This window comes from Haliotis rufescens, unplaced genomic scaffold, assembly GCF_023055435.1.
Source record: "Haliotis rufescens isolate VD_foot unplaced genomic scaffold, xgHalRufe1.0.p SCAF_8, whole genome shotgun sequence".
NCBI classification, from domain to species: Eukaryota; Metazoa; Mollusca; class Gastropoda; order Lepetellida; family Haliotidae; genus Haliotis; species Haliotis rufescens.
The window spans coordinates 2,099,662-2,120,903 of NW_025964372.1; the positions used below are offsets into that span (position 1 = coordinate 2,099,662).

General features: G+C 39.8%; 1 protein-coding gene across 1 annotated transcript; it reads right to left on the bottom strand.

The window, feature by feature from the left end:
* LOC125376871 (ras-related protein Rap-1-like) lies at positions 1 to 6,263 on the bottom strand. Its single transcript, XM_048389242.1, has 3 exons — positions 6,125 to 6,263; positions 1,038 to 1,211; positions 1 to 389 (listed from the first exon to the last, which is right to left on the bottom strand). Exons 1-3 carry the CDS (start codon positions 6,261 to 6,263, stop codon positions 1 to 3), a joined length of 702 nt encoding a protein of 233 aa, XP_048245199.1.
* Positions 6,264 to 21,242: the final 14,979 nt, after the last annotated feature.

Below are 21,242 nucleotides of genomic sequence, written 5' to 3' on the forward strand. Positions count from 1 at the left end.
CTACTTCAAATCAACACTGTTTTGTCGCTTGGTATGTTGCTTGGCTCTTGCAATGGTTTCTTGGGAGAACCCATGGTAAGTATTCGACCTCTGTATTGGAAACTTCCCTCGATCCGGAACCGGAGATTTCTTCTCACTCAAGCAATCAAAGCGAGGTCGTGTGACTTTGTCATTCCTAGGCTGAACTGTGCTCTCCTTTCTGACAGCGAGCTTCATGGACAGGACCATATCGAACATGCCCTGTACATTCAGGTTCCATCTGGCGCTCACCTCCACATGGGGACAATTCAACTTTCTCGCCATGTCTAGTGCCATCTCGGAAGTGATGATTCTTTTCTCAACGTTGTCCAATTTATTCGCAGCAAATAAAATAGGAACGTCAGCGTTTTCTGAAAAAAATGATGGATACTTTGAAAAGATCATTTAAAGGACGCCATCAATAGATACCCAAAGCCTGGAAGACATAAATTGACACGTGACCTAACTACGTCAACATGGAATTCCCTTTCTGTACTGAACACAAGTGGTTTAAGTACTAATTACTTATGTGTAGAACATCCTCGTGCGCCAAAGATAGCATGATAATGAATTCGTTGTTTCGGGAGTAACCAGATTTTAGAATCAGTACTCGAGGCAGATTGAAAGCAATTTTCTTCTATTTGTATTATATGTCAACAACAAACTAAAGAAAATTCCACATGACGATGTGATTCAAACGCTGAGTCGCTTCAAATTGGAAGGGGAGATGATGAAGTTTGATAAAATGTAATCCTCCTGTGATGTCAACATTATCTGAAATGTATTTTGGCGGCCATTTTGGATTTTCGACTAAAATAGTTTTCACACTGAATTTCACATTTGATCTATCAAAAAGACATTAAATAAAATGTTTGGGCATGAAAGGTACTTGGACATTTACATGACTTCTTGGTTATTTTTCAAATTGTAAGACATTTCCAGGCTTTAAATATTCTATAAAGTGTCAGAACGTTTCCAGGATGTTTCGTCCTGCATGTATCCTACACACTGTTACTTACTCCTGCATGTCTTGATCATGTTGCAGTATCTGGTGGCCTCCCTGAAAGAATGCATGTCGTCTATGGCGTATACTACGATGAACATTGTTCCCTGTGTGATTCGCAGAGATCTCATCGCAGGGAAGTCATCTCCACCGGATGTGTCGATGATCTCCACAGCTCGAAATAGGCCATCTGCAAACCAACTTATATATCACTCGACCTTTTCAAGGAATTATAGGCAAAGTAGCACATGTAAGACAAACATATCATACATACATCGTGACCAAGACATTATATCACGTTACAGTGGCATTTGACCCAGGCCACAGACAAGAAACAAAAGCGACAAAACCCTTTCTATTGCCACAAGACATCTCTGCTAAACACATGTCTTCACACACCTTACAAGACATATCTACTGTCACACACCCTTTCAACACAATGTCTACTTCCACAGAACCTGACAACACTTATCTACTGTCAAACACCCTTACAACACAACGTCTACTTCCACAAACCCTAACAACACATATCTACTGTCAAACACCCTTACAACACAAAGTCTACTTCCACAAACCCTAACAACACATATCTACTGTCAAACACCCTTACAACACAACGTCTACTTCCACAAACCCTAACAACACATATCTACTGTCAAACACCCTTACAACACAACGTCTACTTCCACAAACCCTAACAACACATATCTACTGTCACACATCCTTACAACACAACGTCTACTTCCACAAACCCTAACAACACATATCTGCTGTGAAACACCCTTACAACACAACGTCTACTTCCACAAACCCTAACAACACATATCTACTGTCACACATCCTTACAACACAACGTCTACTTCCACAAACCCTAACAACACATATCTACTGTCAAACACCCTTACAACACAACGTCTACTTCCACAAACCCAAACAACACATATCTACTGTCAAACACCCTTACAACACAAAGTCTACTTCCACAAACCCTAACAACACATATCTACTGTCAAACACCCTTACAACACAACGTCTACTTCCACAAACCCTAACAACACATATCTACTGTCAGACACCCTTACAACACAACGTCTACTTCCACAAACCCTTACAACACATATCTACTGTCAAACACCTATACAACACAACGTCTACTTCCACAAACCCTAACAACACATATCTACTGTCAAACACCCTTACAACACAACGTCTACTTCCACAAACCCTAACAACACATATCTACTGTCAAACACCCTTACAACACAACGTCTACTTCCACAAACCCTAACAACACATATCTACTGTCAAACACCCTTACAACACAACGTCTACTTCCACAAACCCTAACAACACATATCTACTGTCACACATCCTTACAACACAACGTCTACTTCCACAAACCCTAACAACACATATCTACTGTCAAACACCCTTACAACACAACGTCTACTTTCACAGACCCTAACAACACATATCTACTGTCACACACCCTTAGAAGACAGTGTCTACTTTTACAGACCCTGCCCAACCGGTGGAACCCGTCACAAACACATGCAAAGGCAAGCCAATTGTTTACCTGGATAAACACGGTAACATACGGTACAAGTCAAAATATGGAATTGCTCAACATCAAAGGGAAAGTTGACTATTGGAAAGTTGAAGCCATCCCTTTTGTCATACAGTCTTGTAAAGACTGTTTTGTCACTCTGAATCTTTATGCATAGATCTAATATGAAACAGGCGAGGCGGTCTGAATGGTCTCCTTTATTTCTAGCTTAGGTGGGTAAAGCAGTGGAAGGGAAAATAGGTTCTTTGATGGTTATCGAACATATCAGATCATCGATATTCCTGAAGCGTAAGTTAAACTTCTTGGCTAAATTACCTAGTTTTTGACTTTGCGATTCCGAGCAGAAATTCCGATTCATATGCATAGAGAAACAAATCCGCAAGAAGGGGACACAAGTGGTGCCCATGGGGATGCCTACTTCTTGCCTAAATGTCTTATCCCCAAGTTCCACATAGATTTTATCAATGAGTAAAAGAGTGTATAACAGGTCGGCTAAAGGGGGTCCAAGTTGTGCCCATGAGGATGCCTACTTCGTGCCTAAATGTCTTACCCCCAAATTTTCCAAAGAGGTTATCAACGAGGAAGTTCAGCATTTCACATAATTGTTTTCTCAGTAAACTTCAGATGGCATTTGCTTTCATTTTTGACAAATCGACCCGAACCTCTGAAAATGGATATGTAACTACACGTATATCTGTGGTCACCACGTTTTGTGACAAACGCCCAACAGATCAAGGAATGAAGGTGTTCCTTGAACTTGTCATGTGGAATAGTGGGGTACAAAGTTGAGAAATAAAATATTTTGACAGAATTGAACCAGTTTCTTTTCTGAGAATGTGGATGTCAAGCAAATCTTTTGAATTTTTGAGAATCCACATGATATTAATTCCACCTGTCTCAAATACTTTCTGTTAATATAAAGAAAGTATTTCCATGATTGAATTAAGGATTATGGTTAATTAGGATTTGGTGGAACATTTGCAGGACGAGCAATAAATTTGTACAACACGTCTACTGACACTGATGCTTGCAGCTTCATGTGTACTGAACATTCACTCTCCACTAGCAGTGACACTGATGCTTGCAGCTTCATGTGTACTGAACATTCACTCTCCACCAGCAGGCGCCACAGAACGTGTACAACATGTAAATAAGGTTTTTACCGTATCAAAATGATCTAAAAGTAAAGATAAACATGGTAAATGTCTTCCCTTTTTGTTCCAATATTGTGTTATGATCACTTTAAATGGAACTCTTATATTTTGATAAAGAATATATGTTATGTGTATAAAAGTAGTACATAAAAACATCCATCTGTTGTATTATTAGTAATATCATTTCAAAGGCATTTATTCTCTTCAGAAATGCAAAGTTAATAGAAAGGCTGCGAATGTCTGAAGATGTCAATGATTGTGTCACGATACTATATAATCAATCCCTTCTATTGATTTTATCAGTATACATTGTTTAATCAAAATGAAATAATAAAAATAAATAAAAGAATATTTTCGACTGCAATTACAGACTAGAGGAATCAAATTAATATTTTTCCTTAATTACCAACTTGGTATTCTTTCCCTCTTTGATTGTTTTCGTTAAAACGTAAGGCAGCTGACTCTTTTTATTTCAGATAAAACTATCAAATGAACAGTTTTGTAGAAAGAACATAGTTTGACACAACAAAATGATTTAATAAGGCAAACGCATTATTGACGTGAAAAACTGGAGTCAATTTCTTTATTTCGGTTTTTCACGTTTTATATTTACTTTTTTGTTTGTGTGGTGGGTCTGGGGTGATTAAAAAGGTTAACGAACGTTTATTCGACTTTTGTATCTGCAACAGATACGTTTCCAAAGCCATGAAAACAACGGGTACGTTACCAAAGCCATGAAAACAACAGGTACGTTACCAAAGCCATGAAAACAACGGGTACGTTACCAAAGCCATTGAAACAACAGATACGTTACCAAAGCCATGAAAACAACGGGTACGTTACATTAGTACTAGTCATTATTCAATATAAAAGTTCTTTTAAACAGTTGTTCTCACGGAACTATTCCTTGTCCTGTCATTACAAAGCTTCAGTGAAGCAGGAAAATTTTAATTTCGTCACATCCCTAAAAGACCCGTGAAGATCCGGGGTAGAATAGGTCTTCAGCAACCTATGCTTGCCGTAAAAGGCGACTATGCTTGTCGTAAAAGGCGACGAACGGGATCGGGTGGTCAGGCTCGTTGACTTGGTTAATGCATGTCATCGTATACCAATTGCGTGGATCGATGCTCATGATGTCAATCACTGGATTGTCTGGTCCAGACTCGATTATTTACAGACCGCCGTCATATAGTTGGAATAGTGCTGAGTGCGGCGTTAAATAACAAACAAACAACCAACATCCCTGAAAACTAGTAACGTATCTGCTGGTAACGTGATTGTTGAACAAATTCTTCACAGAAACATTTCGCATAAATATGCACACCATCACCAGCTACATTCCACGCCATGCTTTTGTATGTTGCTGAGCTGTCATTCAGTGGTAACGTACTTGCGGTATCTTGCGTACCCCTTTGTAAATTCAATGTTAAAAGTACCGTGCAAAAACCATTGGCCAGTTTGTGGTAATTTGGTTTTGTATATACACACTATGGGCAAATAGCTTTAAAATACAGTATTTGACATTCATGTATTTACTGCAGAGACAAAAAGGGCAGCATATATGTTATGTAATATGACGACAGTATATTTAAGTTTAATTTCTTTTAAAAAATCATACAAAGTTATTTTTTATTTACATGGTATATATTAGAATGAAATCCCTGATTTAGAAAAAGCAATCATAAAATTATTACACATTTTCTTCAACAAAGCCTGTTCCGGGGTTCAGAAGGTGTTGAGGATTTTCGGGTAGAGACAGTGTCTTTGAGCTTACAGCTATTTTTGTCAGGATAAATACTGAACGACTCAAACCCTAGGCACTATTAGTTGGGTTTCCTTAAGACAAGTCTTGAACACAATACAACGTTATGTATATGACGGCTGATATAAAGGCGTCAGGGCCAGGTAAACAAGTGGTTGATAGCATGATCAACATCATCAGGGTCAAGGTCACACAGCCTGTCCACCCAGCTCCTATTCAGCCGGCTTTGACGACAAGGGTACGTTACATACATTCACTATTGTTTATTGCTGCACTCAGCAATAGTCTAGCTATGTGACTTCGGTCTGTAAATAATAAACTTTGGACTACAAAATCAAGTGATTGATATTATCAAAAAAATTCAGAGAATGTGAAGACTCCCAAACACTGCAGCTTTCTGCATTACCCAGATTGTCAGAAGAGTTGTATTCCTGGTAGCAAACCCGGGTACTCTCCCAATGTCAGTCAACAGTTTGGGAGGTACAAAACCTAAGGCACCGAGAACAATGGGGAGTCGGACAACTTGGTACTTGGGATGAAAGCGTGACATTTCGAAAGCGAGGTCCGCATATTTGCCATGTTTTTCCTCAATCTTGTGAATAACTCAGATTCAGACCCACCTGGAAACTTGACCACCTGCGTATAGAAGTCCTCGACGGTGGGGGAGTAGGTCCGGCGGTATGTTCTCTCTGTGAACTGCTGGATTAGCGAGGTTTTCCCCGCCGTAGCGTGTCCCAGCAGAACGATCTTGTCCAGCATGGTGATTTAGGGGTGCGGTGGAAGGCAACAGACAAACACTTACTTTTGAAACAAATTGTGTCTGTGGCGGGTGTTACCAGTAGAGACAGACATGTTGACCCTTTTCGGGAAAGTCTGGTGTCATCACTAATTTCCAGTGATCCATTCAAATAGTTTTTAACTACTATTTTGCTGTTTACGCCCAGTGGGATTTGTTTCTGCGGACACTCGAGTCTGATCAGTCTCTGACGTTGACGTTTTACATGCACAAGACTTTATTTTCACTGTGTCCAAGCAACGCTTTGAAAAACGTGTGAAATACGTGATACTTTGGACGCAAGCGTGACATTTTAAAGCGAGAGCCGCTCGAGTAGTAAGTGACTGTTTTAGGCCAGCCGACTTCATGCAAGCAATAGAATCTGCACATTAACTCGTGTAATGGTCGTTCAGGGAACCTTCCCTTGAGAAACCGAACGGCGAATCTTTATATGGACATTTCTATCCTCCATCTGCTTTCGATATGTTGGCCTTACCCATTTCGAACCCTCTTGATGACATGTTCAATAAATATTTAGCATACTTTCAAACAATCTAAACTAATAACATATTGAACTACTTCTTGAGCATTTCTCCATTCCTGATCAAACATTCTGATTAATCATTCTCGAAATTGTCTTGAAAATCCTTTAAAAAAACAAATTAAAAAAACTTTAGATATACAACTACAACTACAAAGTCAATGTCCTGAACAAATAAACACATGACGCATGCTTGAACTGTGCTACTATAGGACAACCATCTTTCATATGACACTCTTTCTACAAGGCAGAGATCGAGCGCTCATATCCAAGCACTGTATCCACCTTCATGTATATCAATGATCTTATATCGTCCAATAATGGTCAAATATATAATTTACTTCCACTGATTTATCCTCCGCCTCCGTGGTCAAGTGGTAGAGCGTCCGCCCGGAGAGCGGAAGGTCCGGGGTTCGATCCCCGGCCGCGTCATACCAAAAGACGTTAAAAGATTGTACTTGTTACCCTGTCAGGCGCTCGGCGTCAGTATACTGTGTCTGAGTGGGGTATTCACGTTAAACTGCAGCATGGTATCTCAGTGAGCTAGCACTATAAATCGGCATCAGTCCGGACGAGTACAAGCAGCCCCACAAACACACACACGTGCATGCACGTCGCTATATAAGTGCAATAATCTTGGACGCGACGTTAAACCCCATTTCACCTCACCTCACCTGACTGATTTATCCACTTGAACTAGCTTGGGCTATTTCATGTTGTCATCTGTGCATTATGATTTGGAGTTAAAACAAGCTCTCTCAACATGACTGTATGACAAGTGGGATGACTTCATCTTTATAATAGTCAGTGTTACCTTTAAGTCGAGCAGAACACCAATAAGCCTTTTGGTGTATACATTTTACAACTTTTTAGGTACATTCAAGCTTTTTTAAAGAAGATTTCAAAGTAATACGACTCTAAAGTTGTTTGATCAGGTTCACAGCAACCAAGGCCCCAGTACAGGTTAGGGTTATGCATCTTCCCGAGGCAAGAGAGTTAACTTTAAAAGTCCAGTTTCCACCCTTGGCGAACTAGGCTGGTATTATGGAGTTACATTTTGGCTGGACTAACGAGTCTATGCATAGTCCAATCAAATTCGCGCACCGAAATCGAAATCCGGTTCGGAAACTGTCGTGCAGATTTCGGTCGATTGCAGGATTTGCAAAGCATGTGCACCGCCCAGTTGTTGTCAGCAGATATTTTCCAAATCTTTTCATGTTTTCAATCAAGGTGTCCACGTGATTTGATGCATTTCGCGATGTAAGACCCGTTTTATCACAATATGGATCTTGATTATCGATCAGATCGTTTTGACTGGTTGCCACCATTTTGTGTGAAGCAAACGCAAGTGATACGAGAGGTGGAATCTGATTGGTCCATAGGAGAGGCTTAGAAGAGACATAACTGGTAATAGCCACTGGTGGCGCTACGATCGAGCCCAGGAATTCCAGCCTAGTTCGGCAAGGGTCGAAACTGGACTTTTATAGTCAGTTAACTCTCTTGCCTTGGGAAGATGGGGTTATGTGGTAGACATTCAGAGAACATTTCTTAACAGGTTAACAAGAAGTCTAGTGGTAGGGCATCCGCCCTGAGAGCGGAACGTTCGGGATTCGATCCCCGACCGCGTCATACCAAAAGACGTTAAAAGATGGTACTTGTTGTTACCGTCTGGCGCTCGACATAAAGGGGCTAAAACAAAACAAGGCGTCTTTTGAAGGAACACTGGTCCGGCGTCTGATGGAGTCTGCGGTCTGTTTGCGGTCCGACTTTTATATTGAGGTACGACATGTACTTGTGATTCAGTGCCTATTGGAGTAAAAGTATGGTTTGCAGACCAGGCGTCTAGCCTTCAGAGGACATACGGTGCATTGCGTATTTAATCTAGCAAAAGGTCTTCTCGGTGTGTACTTTCAAAATGTTCAATGGTATTCCACCGCTAGAGGAAACATCGATGGAGGCGTGAATGAATTCACAATGTGGTACAGATATATCCTGCTATACATTTGTCTTTCACTTTCTACAGGAAAGATGCGGATTCTGTTGTGTATTGTCCGTATTGTGGACACACGACTGATATTCAATATTGTCGTGTACATCCGTCATCATCGATTGGAAGCCAAGGGATATATACCTACTTGAATATAAAGTGTCTTCAACAAAGATTCGTTGCATCTCTTTGAATTTTTATTTTTATTTTTATTTTTATTTTTATCGTGTTTTGTAAATTGATATTGATACAGGAATGCTTGCAAGCTATTTAGAGCTGGGGTGTTTGTATAAGGGTCAAACATAAACACGTTCACACGTTCACACGTTCACACGTTCACAAACACACACACACACACACACACACACACACACACACGCACATGCATACATACACGCTCTCTCTCTCTCTCTCTCTCTCTCTCTCTCTCTCTCTCTCTCTCTTACACACACACACACACCCTCATGTTAACATCTTCTGTTACACACAGGCTTAAACTGTACTTAATAGACACAAGCAGCGACGTTTCATTCGGAAAGGAGCCTCAGTCAGATGGGACAAATCCAGGCTTTTCTTCTCTAGGGCTATGGCATGGCAGTAAGTGCTTCGCGGAAGGGAAAAGAATATGGTTCAGGGACGGTGAAACAGACTAATCTGTAACATAGGTGATATTACAATGAGAACCCGGTAACAAACAAAACATCAATGGAGATTATTGAAACTACACATTTAAGATTCATTTATATTGTTCCATGCATAAACGGAAACGATGCATCGTTACGCTGATGAGATGAGGACAATGGGCGATTTTACTTCAGTGGCTAAATGCATTAAACTAATGACTCGCAATATGGATTCGTGAATTAATGTGATTAATTTTACACAGAAAATCATTTCTCGCTCAAACCAATTTCACAGCATTTATGCACTGATATAACATATGTACTTGTGTGTGCGACTTGTGATCAGGTGTGATGGCAAGACAGGGACCATAGAGTGACTGTGTGTCTGTAAGAGTTTGTCAGATCGCGTGTTTGTTTGTCTCTGTCTGTGTCTTTCTATCCATGTCCATATGTGTGTGTCTGACTGTGTCTATTTGTCTGTCTGTGTCTTTCTATCCATGTCAATATGCTGTGTCCGACAGTTTGTTTGACTGTGTGTCTAACTGTGTCTATTTGTCCGTCTGTTTCTTTCTACCCATGTCCATATGTGTGTGTCTGACTGTGTCTATTTGTCTGTCTGTGTCTTTCTATCTATGTCCATATGTGTGTGTCTCACTGTGTCTGTCTCTGTCTGTATCTGTCCATTTTTGTCCATATGTGTGTGTCTCGCTGTGTCCGTTTGTCTGTCTGTGTCTTTCTATCTATGTCCATATGTGTGTGTCTGATTGTGTCTGTTTGGCTGTCTGTATCTTTCCATCTTTGTCCATATGTGTGTCTCACTGTGTCCGTTTGTCTGTCTGTATTTTTCCATCTTTGTCCATATGTGTGTGTCTCGCTGTGTCTGTTTGTCTGTCCGTATCTTTCCATCTTTGTCCATATGTGCGTCTGACTGTGTCTGTTTGTCTGTCTGTATCTTTCCATCTTTGTCCATATGAGTGTGTCTGACTGTGTGTCTGCCTGTCTGTTTCGTCTCCGTCTGTGTCTTTCTATATGTCTACACGTATGTGTATGTCTGACTGTGTGTCTGTCTTCCTGTCGCCTCTGTCTGTGTCTTTCTGTATGTGTACATGTGTGAGTGTCTTTGCGTCCATCCATGCTTTGTCATTGTGTCCATATGTGTCTGTCTGTATTTCTCTTTCTATGCCTTTCCGTGGACAGACACATGCGGCTGTGTAGACAAGTACATGTATGTCTGTCCGTGCATATATATGTATATATATATATATATGTGTGTGTGTGTGTGTGTGTGTGTGTGTGTGTGTGTGTGTGTGTGTGTGTGTGTGTGTGTGTGTGTGTGTGTGTGTGTTGGACTACGTGTCTGTCTGTCTGTCTTTGTCCGTCCTTTACATTCGCAATTCAACATACATACACTGTACAAATATAGGCATAAATTAGACAAAGTAATGGAATAAGTTAAATTCAACAAAAAAAGTGTTGAATTCACATAGATGCTTTCATAACTATAAAACATTAGTGTCTCATGTGAAACTAAACTGCCAAAGCATTTCTCCGAGACCACTTCTCCATCTTGAGATTTGGAAGCCATATTGTATTTTCAACTTGCAATGTTTTGTTTCTCAATACAAAGCAGACAGTAAACTCGTGTAAAGATTCATGTTTGTTTTGTGATTTGAATGGATTTGCTATGTTCTGTTCTGCTTTGATAATACCGAAACATATTTTAAATATTTAAAACAGTTCCTTAATATATTTCCCTGAGTATATATACAGTACCAGCGACCAAATAATGATTTGTATAACAAATGTGTTCTGTGTATTGTTTGCGATAAATGTTGGAAAATCAAACTGCATTTGGAAAAAAGATAACTGCTGGCGTCTCTTTTCCTAAATTGATTGTGTCTTTCATAGGATGTGTATAACAATACAGGATTCCCTTTACTACGTTCTCATTGTCCAGCAAAGATTGGTCAATATGTGATATTTGAAAGGTATTATTTCATTATTCTGGGGGAAAATCAATTCTGTCACTCGGTGCGATGTACATGCACAATAAAAGCATGATTCTCGTTTATCTTGGTGATTTAGTTTGAGTAATAATAATCACTGATCGGTGATGTCATTTCAGTGCCTTGGAAGCTCCAGAAGATGTCAGGCATGTGGATCGTGGTCTCCCTTTTCTGGCTGCAAGGTGAGGCATTCGTCTTCTTCCTCTTCCTCCTCCTCTTCCTCCTTCTGCTCCTACTCCAACTCCTACTTCTTCTTCTTCTTCTTCATCGTCTTCTTCTTATCGTTGTTCGTGTTGTCGTTGGCAATCTTTAATCTGTTGAACAGTGATTAACATTTTTGTCTTAGTTATGTATAGTGCAATCCTATTAGTCCCAACCCAAGTTATCCGGAAAAGCCGTTTTTTCCGGACGATTACGTTCAATAACGTTTCGATGTAATTACATCATTGCAATGATGTGTTGATCCGGAAAGCACAAGATGTGATAAGTCCTATTTGTTTCCTTGCAGGATCTGGAAATGTTAGAACTGAGCAAAACATTTAGAAATTGTTATGAATGTTAAAATATGTGTATAGGAAAGAAAATGAGAATTGGTCAATTTCAAAATCTGCATATTTCGAACGTCCAAAACATGCAGTTGTAAGAAAAATAAGGGCTAATTGTCATTCACTAGAACCTGTATACTAGATGTTGGTATACCAAAATTTTTGGTCACTCTTACATTTGACAAATACCGTGAACAAGAAAGGGCACATATCCTACCTCGTTCTTTGGGATCTGGGCGACCTTTCTGGGAACAATCCCATCAAGATTAACGGGTTTCATTAACTTGGCAATTTACTAAAGTACTGATCACTATGACGTCTTCAGGTAACAAGTATCATGTAATGTGTTAACGTCACAGTCACTCCGTGGTTTAGTGGGTAGAGCATCTGTCCAGAGCGGAAGGTCGGTTATTCCCTGGAAATGTCGTTAAAATATGGCACTTGCTGTTACCCCGTCTGGTGCTCGGCATTAAGGGGGTAAAACAAGGACTGGTCGGATCGGTGTCAGCACAATGTGTTTGAGTGGGTATCCATGTTAGACTGATGGTTTGGTATCTCCGTCGGATAGAACAATGCAACCTGCTTAAGTTTCAAGCGTGCCAGAATCCGCTAATCGTGAGTGATTCGTACTGGTTATCTTTGGTTTGTTTGTTTGTTGTTTAACGCCGCAATATTCCAGCTATATGACGGCGGTCTGTAAATAATCGAGTCTTGACCAGACAATCCAGTGATTGATATCATGATCATCAATCCACGAAATTGGGATCGATGACATGCATCAACCAAGTCAGCGAGCCTGACCACCCGATCCCGTTAGACACCTCTTACAAGCAGATACATCTTTTACGGCAAGCATAGGTTGCTGAAAACCTATTCTACCCGGATCTTCACGGGTACATGAAGCAGTAGAACCCAAGCAGTCAGTATTCCTCGTCGCTTTTCTTTGATAGAATCTATCAGACGATGAAGCAAATCAGCATAGTCGGCATGGTAAACGTCTTTTGACTTTCCTAGTTATCAACAAGGATCACACCCTTTGCCTCCCAGTATACAGTGGCCATAACTTCACTGATCTTGAAGACTTGAAGAATTTGTTTGATGCCAGAGAAGTGGAATAGTGCCATTCCATGGATTGACGTTTTGACTCGGGATCATAGTGGTAGACCAATGTTTCATCACCCGTGACTAACCTCTTTTTGAATTTGACGAAATCCTCCCCAATTAGCTCTAAATTATCTCTGGCAATGTCCGTTCTTTTTTTCCTTAAGACCAGAATTTAGAAACTTTGGCACCTAAAAGAAGATATCTTATTCATGAATAATAGTTTCAATGGATCCATGGCTCAGACCTGTGTCTTCATCAAGTTCAGCAATGGTAATACATCTATCTGACAGTATAAGTTTTTCTATCTCCTTCATTGAATCTTTATTGATGGTAGTTGAGGGACGTCCAGACCTTGAGTCATCATCAAGGCTTGTTCTCCCAGTCTTAAACATAGCTGCCCAACGTTTAACAGTGGAATAGCTAGGGCACTTATCCCTATATACTTGTGACATGCGGTCATGAATTTCTTTTCTCTAAAGTCAAAAACTTCTTTTTCATTTCTGTGTCTATTTGGGCCCCCATGACGTTCAACTGTCAATAATAAACAAACGGCCTGAACAGACCAAATATACTTGTAATGAACTACTCAAACATTGACTAGTTCACTTTGTTATGGCCCACAGTTGAAAGTCAGTCAGGCTTAGCACCACCCCTCGTACAAAGATGGTGAGCTTTGAGTACCATTGAGCTTAGAAACAATTCAAGCACAAAAACTCACATGGATAAGAAGGACTTACGCTGAAAACACAAATCTCTAATTAATATATTTATTTCTAATTACACCATAGATGGGATCAAAAAACTTGAAAAATAATGTTTTATATACGATTAGAAATCCTTTTTGGAAAGATGTTATATGAATCGTGGTGGATATATATATATGGACAAATGATACCATCAAAATAGATAATAAGCCAACTTTATATAAGCACTATTTAAAAGAAAATGTTAAATTTGTCAACGGTTGTCTTAAATACGATGGTTCGGTTTTGAGTAATGATGACTTTATATGCCTGTTTCATTGATTTTTTTCAACCCTTCGATACTGTCAACAGGTAAATGATTTGGTAGTTATTCAAAAAGAATGGTCTTGGTACAAAAAATGGATAAAGTTTCGCGACCTGTGTACCGAAGTGTGAATTCTCGTGTATGTAGATCGAAATATGTAAATACAGAAGCCTCTTGAAGTCCCGTAGGTATACGACAATGTTGTGTACTTAGTCATTTTATGTTGATGAATTAGTAACCGAAACCACATGAACTTGTACAAATGGTATTCACTTATTCCCAGATTTACTGGAGATGTTCCTGATGATGTTTTCTGATACTATTGGACTCCAAAAGCAAATCAACATTTGAGTGAATGATTGCGAGACATGACATCTTCAAGTAAACTTAGACAAAACAAGATTTGTTGTATTTAAATGGAGGAAAAACTTCTTGAACAGAAAAGTTTATTTACAAATTTGCACCAATTAAAGTTTCATCATAGAATAACAAGTCTCACTTGGCAATCATCAACAAACAAAAGATCTCATAACTGTTCAGTGCAGTTTACTAAAGTTTAAAAATCTTTCATATCAACTATATTTCGAAATCTTTGACGCTAATGTTCTGAGGTTTGGATGACTCAAAGGTATGAATACAGTCAAGTTTCGTTAATCCGACACTCGTTAATCCGACACTCGGCTTTATCCGACACAAATGATGGGAACCGATTGATTCAGTGCTATTTAGTCCCGTTAATCCGACATTCTCGCACTCCGACTCCGACACACCTAATTTGCAACGAATTGCCGAAAACACTCATTAATCAGTCTCGTTAAATTCCGACACAGTGATCAGCGTACTCCGTGGTCATCTGACCGCGAGTACACAACCCCTCGTTTTGACACGCACTGGCAGCAGAGATTAACTTAACAATTAACAGGAAAAGCTATTCAAACCTGTATGTACAAAGCTATACAAATGTAGTTTACAAATTGAAGCCAGATAAATGTTCATGAAGCCAGTTTAAAATACGAACAGGTATATAAAACATGGTCGACTGGTATGTAAACAAGAAAGCATGGATGACTTCATTAATATTCAAAGCCTGGCTACTGATCTTGGATCGGCAAATGCGATTGGCGCAACGCCACGTGGTATTACTGTTGGACAACGCCCCATCCCATGCTAATGTCGACATAACTAATGTGAAATGTCACTTTAGAAACAGAAAACACTGACAGACTATTTTAAGTAGATGAAGCAAGTTGTTAAGACAGTAGCACTTGCATTTACACGAGGAAACGTGTGTCGTTGATCATGTGATAAATTCAGTGAGTAATGTCTCTATTGTTACGTATAAATGGGAAAATTATTATTATTATTGCACAGTCATTAATTATAAATTAAGGAATGAATGAATAAACAACATAACAATATTAATATTTCATTTTTAATGATTTTATTACAAGGTACACACGGTTATTATCTATCGTGAAGACGTCCGATTTTCGATCACAAATCACTTAATTTCGTTAATCCGACATACTCGTTAATCCGACACAATCATGTGCAACCAACGATGTTGGATTAACGAGACTTGACTGTATATTGAACAAAAAAATCAGTTACCTGCAAGTAAACGTTTTCTAGGCAGCCGCAAATTAACAACTTCTGTTGTACTAGGGGACTGCTGCAGATATGCATGAGTAATATACAAATCTGCATTAAGACAAAGTAAGACGAGTTCTATGGATGAACAACTTCTTTATTACAATAAAGAAGTTGTTCATCCATAGAACTCGTCTTACTTTATCACTCCAACTTCTAAATGCAGCTCAAAGAAGTTCTGCATTAAGACGTTGTTTCTAGTATTGGTTGAAACTCATCTCCATGTGTCCTAACCGCTATCCATCTGAAGTGTATAAGATGTTACTTTATCTGTCTGAAAATGCAAGTGATTCTAGAAATATATGTAACTGGCCTACAATAATTAAAATTACCCTCTTTCAATTGTGTCTTGGATGTGCGTGATTGGACAAGGATTTGTAAATGGTACATCTTTTTTATCAATTGTGTAAAGATTGCTTTCAGCAAGAATTGACATGAAATATTCAAAATGGAAAACGTACATATTTGTATTCACTGTATAAACAACATTGCATATGTGAAAAGTATGTGAAATTTGTGTATATTATGATCTAATGTTTTATAAAAAATATTTCATGCCACTGGGAATATAATATGTTGTATACTTATGTCAACAGAAATTGACGTGCTCCTACAGAATTTGTCTGCGTTAATACACCAAGTTCTGTCAAAACGTAAGCTTACATGTACCACTCATCCATTATAATCAGTGTACTTGTTCTGCAGGCCTTTGGACGACACTTCAGACATACATCAACAGAGTAAATGTACCAATTATGCAGAATGTGTGACAGTAATAATATTGAAACGTAATAATAAATCAACAGAGTAAATGTACCAATTATGCAGAATGTGTGACAGTAATAATATTGAAACGACATAAATCAACAGAGTAAATGTACCAATTATGCAGAATGTGTCACAGTAATAATATTGAAACGTAATAATAAATCAACAGAGTAAATGTACCAATTATGCAGAATGTGTGACAGTAATAATATTGAAACGAATATCATGTCTTTCTCATCTGTACACATTATAAAGATCTAAGGAATCTTTATATTCCATCTAATTATACGTCCTGTCTATCAAGTAATACACCATCTAATTATACGTCCTGTCTATCAAGTAATACATTTTGTATACTTATGTCAACAGAAATTGACGTGCTCCTACAGAATTTGTCTGCGTTAATACACCAAGTTCTGTCAAAACGTAAGCTTACATGTACCACTCATCCATTATAATCAGTGTACTTGTTCTGCAGGCCTTTGGACGGCACTTCAGACATAAATCAACAGAGTAAATGTACACCCCAACGATAGCTACATTCAAATAATCAGTTTTGTCCGTAGTACATATCTGAGGAACAAAATAATTATCAGGTTGAATTGGTTTCCCTGTTAAGTATGTCATCAGAAAAAGAAAGCAAATACACCCGAAGAACCATAATATAATCTGTGTATCTGTTTTCAGCAACCCTCATTAACGGAAGCACAGTGTACATGATAACCTTCCCTACTCAACTCGACAACACAGGAGACCACTATCACTATCACATAATCGGCGAACCAGGAACAACGGTGACGATCGAGAGCCCACATATTACACAAGGAGGAAGCGCTGTGTCATTGGGAGTCACTGGATATTATAAGGGAAGTGTGTCTCGATCCCTTTACTACCTCGAGGTAAAAATATACGACGTGCAGACAAAGGGTGTCAAGTTTTCATCCGATGACTACTTTACCGTTTCTATTATCTACGGAGAGAATTTACTTTCAGAGTCAGCTGGTGGATATTCAGCAATTCCTGTTCCTGTTGTTCCAGAGCCTTGCTTCATCATCGTTACATACGACCAAAACGCTTCCTCGTGTGTATACTTTGCCATTGCGTCATCGGAAGACAACATCGTAGTTAATATACAAGTGAAAACAGATGACAAAGTCAGATTCAAAGGTAAAGATTATTCTGATGGCGACACACTGGAATTGAGCCTGCAAAGGTTCCAAGTTCTCCAACTTGAATCCAAACGAGATTTGACAGGAACCGTAATAAAAAGTAATGGACCTATAGCTGTATATGTAGGAATCGTATGCGCTGCCATTCCTCTTGGACAGAGCACTTGTGATAACATCCTAGAGCAGTTGCCTTCTGTAGATCGTTGGGGATCCCGTTACTTAACAGCACCTCTTCTTGGACGTACCGGAGGTGACATCTTCAGGGCTGTGGCGGCATATAATGACACCAACATAGAGAGGGTCAGTGACAGGAGTGTATTTAATCTTCAATCGGGGGATGTTTTGGAATGGGAAATGGTTTCCGAAGGCGATGAAATCAGAGGTAACAAGCCCATACTTGTTGTCCAGTTCAGTAAGAGCTCGTCGGTGGACAGCAGTGGAGGTTCTGCCATGATGGTACTGCGGACAGTGGAATATTATTCTCCAAAGTACTACATCTTAGCGGCTGATGGATTTGATACTTATGTCAATATTCTTATCAAAGCAGAAGATGACTCAACATTGGTGTTTGATGAAACCGATATCTTGACTCTCACATCTGTAGATCATCTGGAAGGAGTCGGAAGCCTGTTCAGGTTTGCGGTTACTGAGGGCGTCCACGTGGCACAGAGCACCAATTTCTCTGCAATGTTCGATGCCGTAGTTTACGGGTACAGTGAAGGGCGTGGCATAAGTTATCATGCATTGAGATCGATCCCTGAGCAATCAACAGGTAAGAATAAGTAAGTGATTGTTGATTAATGCTGTATATCCCAGGTACATAACTGTGGACTGAAAATAAAAACGTGAGTGTGTGAGTGAGGTATTGAATCCGAGCAAACGCTTTAACAACTGGTCTACTACAAGGCAAACACACTGACCAATCCTCCTCCTATTATTATAATTGAGATGAATGTGATACATCAAAACAGCAAGCAGATAATTTTTTCTGAGGACCACATGTGTTGAATTAATATTACAATTATGTTATATTGCAGCTGCTACCACGACTCCCCTGCCTTCAACTTTAACCACAGGAGTATCTGCAGTTACTGTGACTGAGAGCCCTACTTCGTCATCTTCATCGTCCTCCTCATCTTCTCTTTCTCTGTCAAATGCATCAACATTGTCTTCAGCTTTATCGTCATCATCTTTGTCAGAGTCTTCGTCAAAATCCACAACTGGTTCAGGAACATACCTTTCATCCCATATAGCTTCAAATGTCATTTCATCATTCGTCGGTTTAAATACTGATAACAACCTTGTAACATCAGACACAGTTCAGGCTCTTACTACCGTGATGACATCAGCATCTTCCCACACATCCTCCTCCACGTCCTCTTTGTCCTCCTCATCCTTTGTATCTGCTCTTGATGACAATTTGGTATCATCAGACACAAGTCAAATCATTACCCCGGCGATGACATCACCGTCCTCCTCCACGTCCTCTTTGTCCTCCTCATCCTTGGTATCTGCTCTTGATGACAATTTGGTATCATCAGACACAAGTCAAATCATTACCCCGGCGATGACATCACCATCCACTTCCACGTCCTCCTCTTCTACTGTGCCATCTCCTGATGTCAGTCTTGTATCTTTAGACACAGTTCAGTTTATTACTACAGCAACAGCATTGCCACCCACTTCCTCTTCATCTTCTTTATCTTTTGTTTCTGCTGCTAACAACAGCTCGATATTTTCTGCTACTGTCCAGGTCACATCCACCATGACAGATTCATCTTCTGTTTCTGTGTCACCATCAACATCATCAAAGTCATCGTCTAATACTGATTCAGTAGCAGAATTTGCAACATATATGGGATCAACTGTCATTTCTTCAACCTCTGGATTTCCTACTGATGGGAACCTGGTATCTAAAGGCACCATTCAGATCATCACTTCAGCACCTGGAGCTACGCCATCTATGACTCCTTCGTCAAATTTATTCCTATTTGAATCCTATATCACGACTATCGGCTCGATTGATGGGCTTACTAGTAAAACGACCTCCACAGGTGATCTACTCCCTTCAGTCACTTCCGTCAGTGCTACAGTCTCTCCTGACGTCCCACTACTCGCCCCCTCGCCTCTACCATCTGTGACAGGTATGCCATCCTTTCGTCCACACTGAGTATATGATCAGAAACGTAAAATGATGCTGCGATTTGAATAGTTGAAAAAGGTTAGTTGAAATCAGAGACGGGCTATTTTCCGAACATTACACTGTGGATTCAGTTAGATGCTGTTGAATTTTCACTTGATCATATTTTGGTCACATCCTTGCATAGCCGTTTTTGTAACGAACATTGACCAGTAAGTCATATTAAAGCCTATTTTTTCAAGGCATCCGTGACACAAACACATTTGTCTCATTAATTATTATTTAAGGATGTTACCAGCTCTAAAGAGAAGTTATTTGTCATCCATCTGTTATATCCCTTAGCCGTGTCAAGATCCCCTTTGTCAGCACCATTCAAGTGTTCATGAAAGTCAACCTCTATGACCATTTTGGCTGGCACAAAGTAACTGAAATATTGTTTTAGATGATAGCCGTGTTCAGCGACTTAACGGTTCGTAGTTAAAGTCTGTGAGCCTTTGGCTTTCCTGCAACATCAAGCAGGCACAAAGTTATGTAACTGAAATTTTGTTTGCCCTTACTAAATCGTTCACACTTTGTTTGGCAGGGCCACGTATGAAGCAGGGCCAAGAAATTCCGACCACCAGAGGAATAGAGATGCCAACGCATTCTCAGAAACGTGTGTGTCACTGTCGGCGGAAGACGCAGTCATCGCTTAACATGACAAGCCTGGAATTCCAGCAGATGCTATTGGCCAAAAAGAAGAACCTGACACTCTCCCGTGAGCAGCTGTCTTCTTACACCAGAAGCAAAACCAGCGCTCCAGATCACAGACCAGTTGCACAGAATGTAGGTTACATAGGCATAGCAATGTTGTCTACAGTTGCTGTGTTGTTGCTTTGTGGGGATGTAGTGACTCTGATGAAACGTTTGTTCTAAAATGACAGACCCTTTGCTGATTCCAGGGAAACACTACGACTCAATAACCTATGCTTGCCAGGTGGTCAGGCCTGTGATTTGTCTTGTTGTATGTCATCATATCCCGGGGGGCAGGGGGGCCAGTCGTCTAAGGCGCCGCAAATCTCTCTGCAGAGTTGTCTCCCTTTGGCACACCAGAAACCTATGACTGTGGGTTCGAATCCAAGTTCGCCCCTATTATGTTCCTAGGTTTGTCAGCACCATACCCGTGCTCGTGGGCATTAAAGTGGTAAACGTCAGAGACCTGCATCACTTCGGGCTTTCTTCTCAAATTGAGCTGACATGCCCTGATATAACTGGAATGTTGTTAAAAGCAGCGTTAAACACTTACTCACTCATCAGTTGCTCAGGCTTCAAGTCAATTTTACAGGCCTAACGTGTTATAGCTGGAATATTGCTTAGTGCGGCATTAAGGAACATATGCACTAACTGATAGAAACAGTGATATTCGAGTCTAGTATTCACCCT

Excerpts from the sequence above, each read along its gene's own strand:
- LOC125376871 (XM_048389242.1), bottom strand. The coding sequence starts at position 6,263 with ATGCTGGACAAGATCGTTCTGCTGGGACACGCTACGGCGGGGAAAACC. Across the intron at positions 1,212-6,124 it reads GCAGGTGGTCAAGTTTCCAG|ATGGCCTATTTCGAGCTGTG; the intron begins GTGGGTCTGAAT and ends GTTGGTTTGCAG. Across the intron at positions 390-1,037 it reads CATGATCAAGACATGCAGGA|AAAACGCTGACGTTCCTATT; the intron begins GTAAGTAACAGT and ends CATTTTTTTCAG.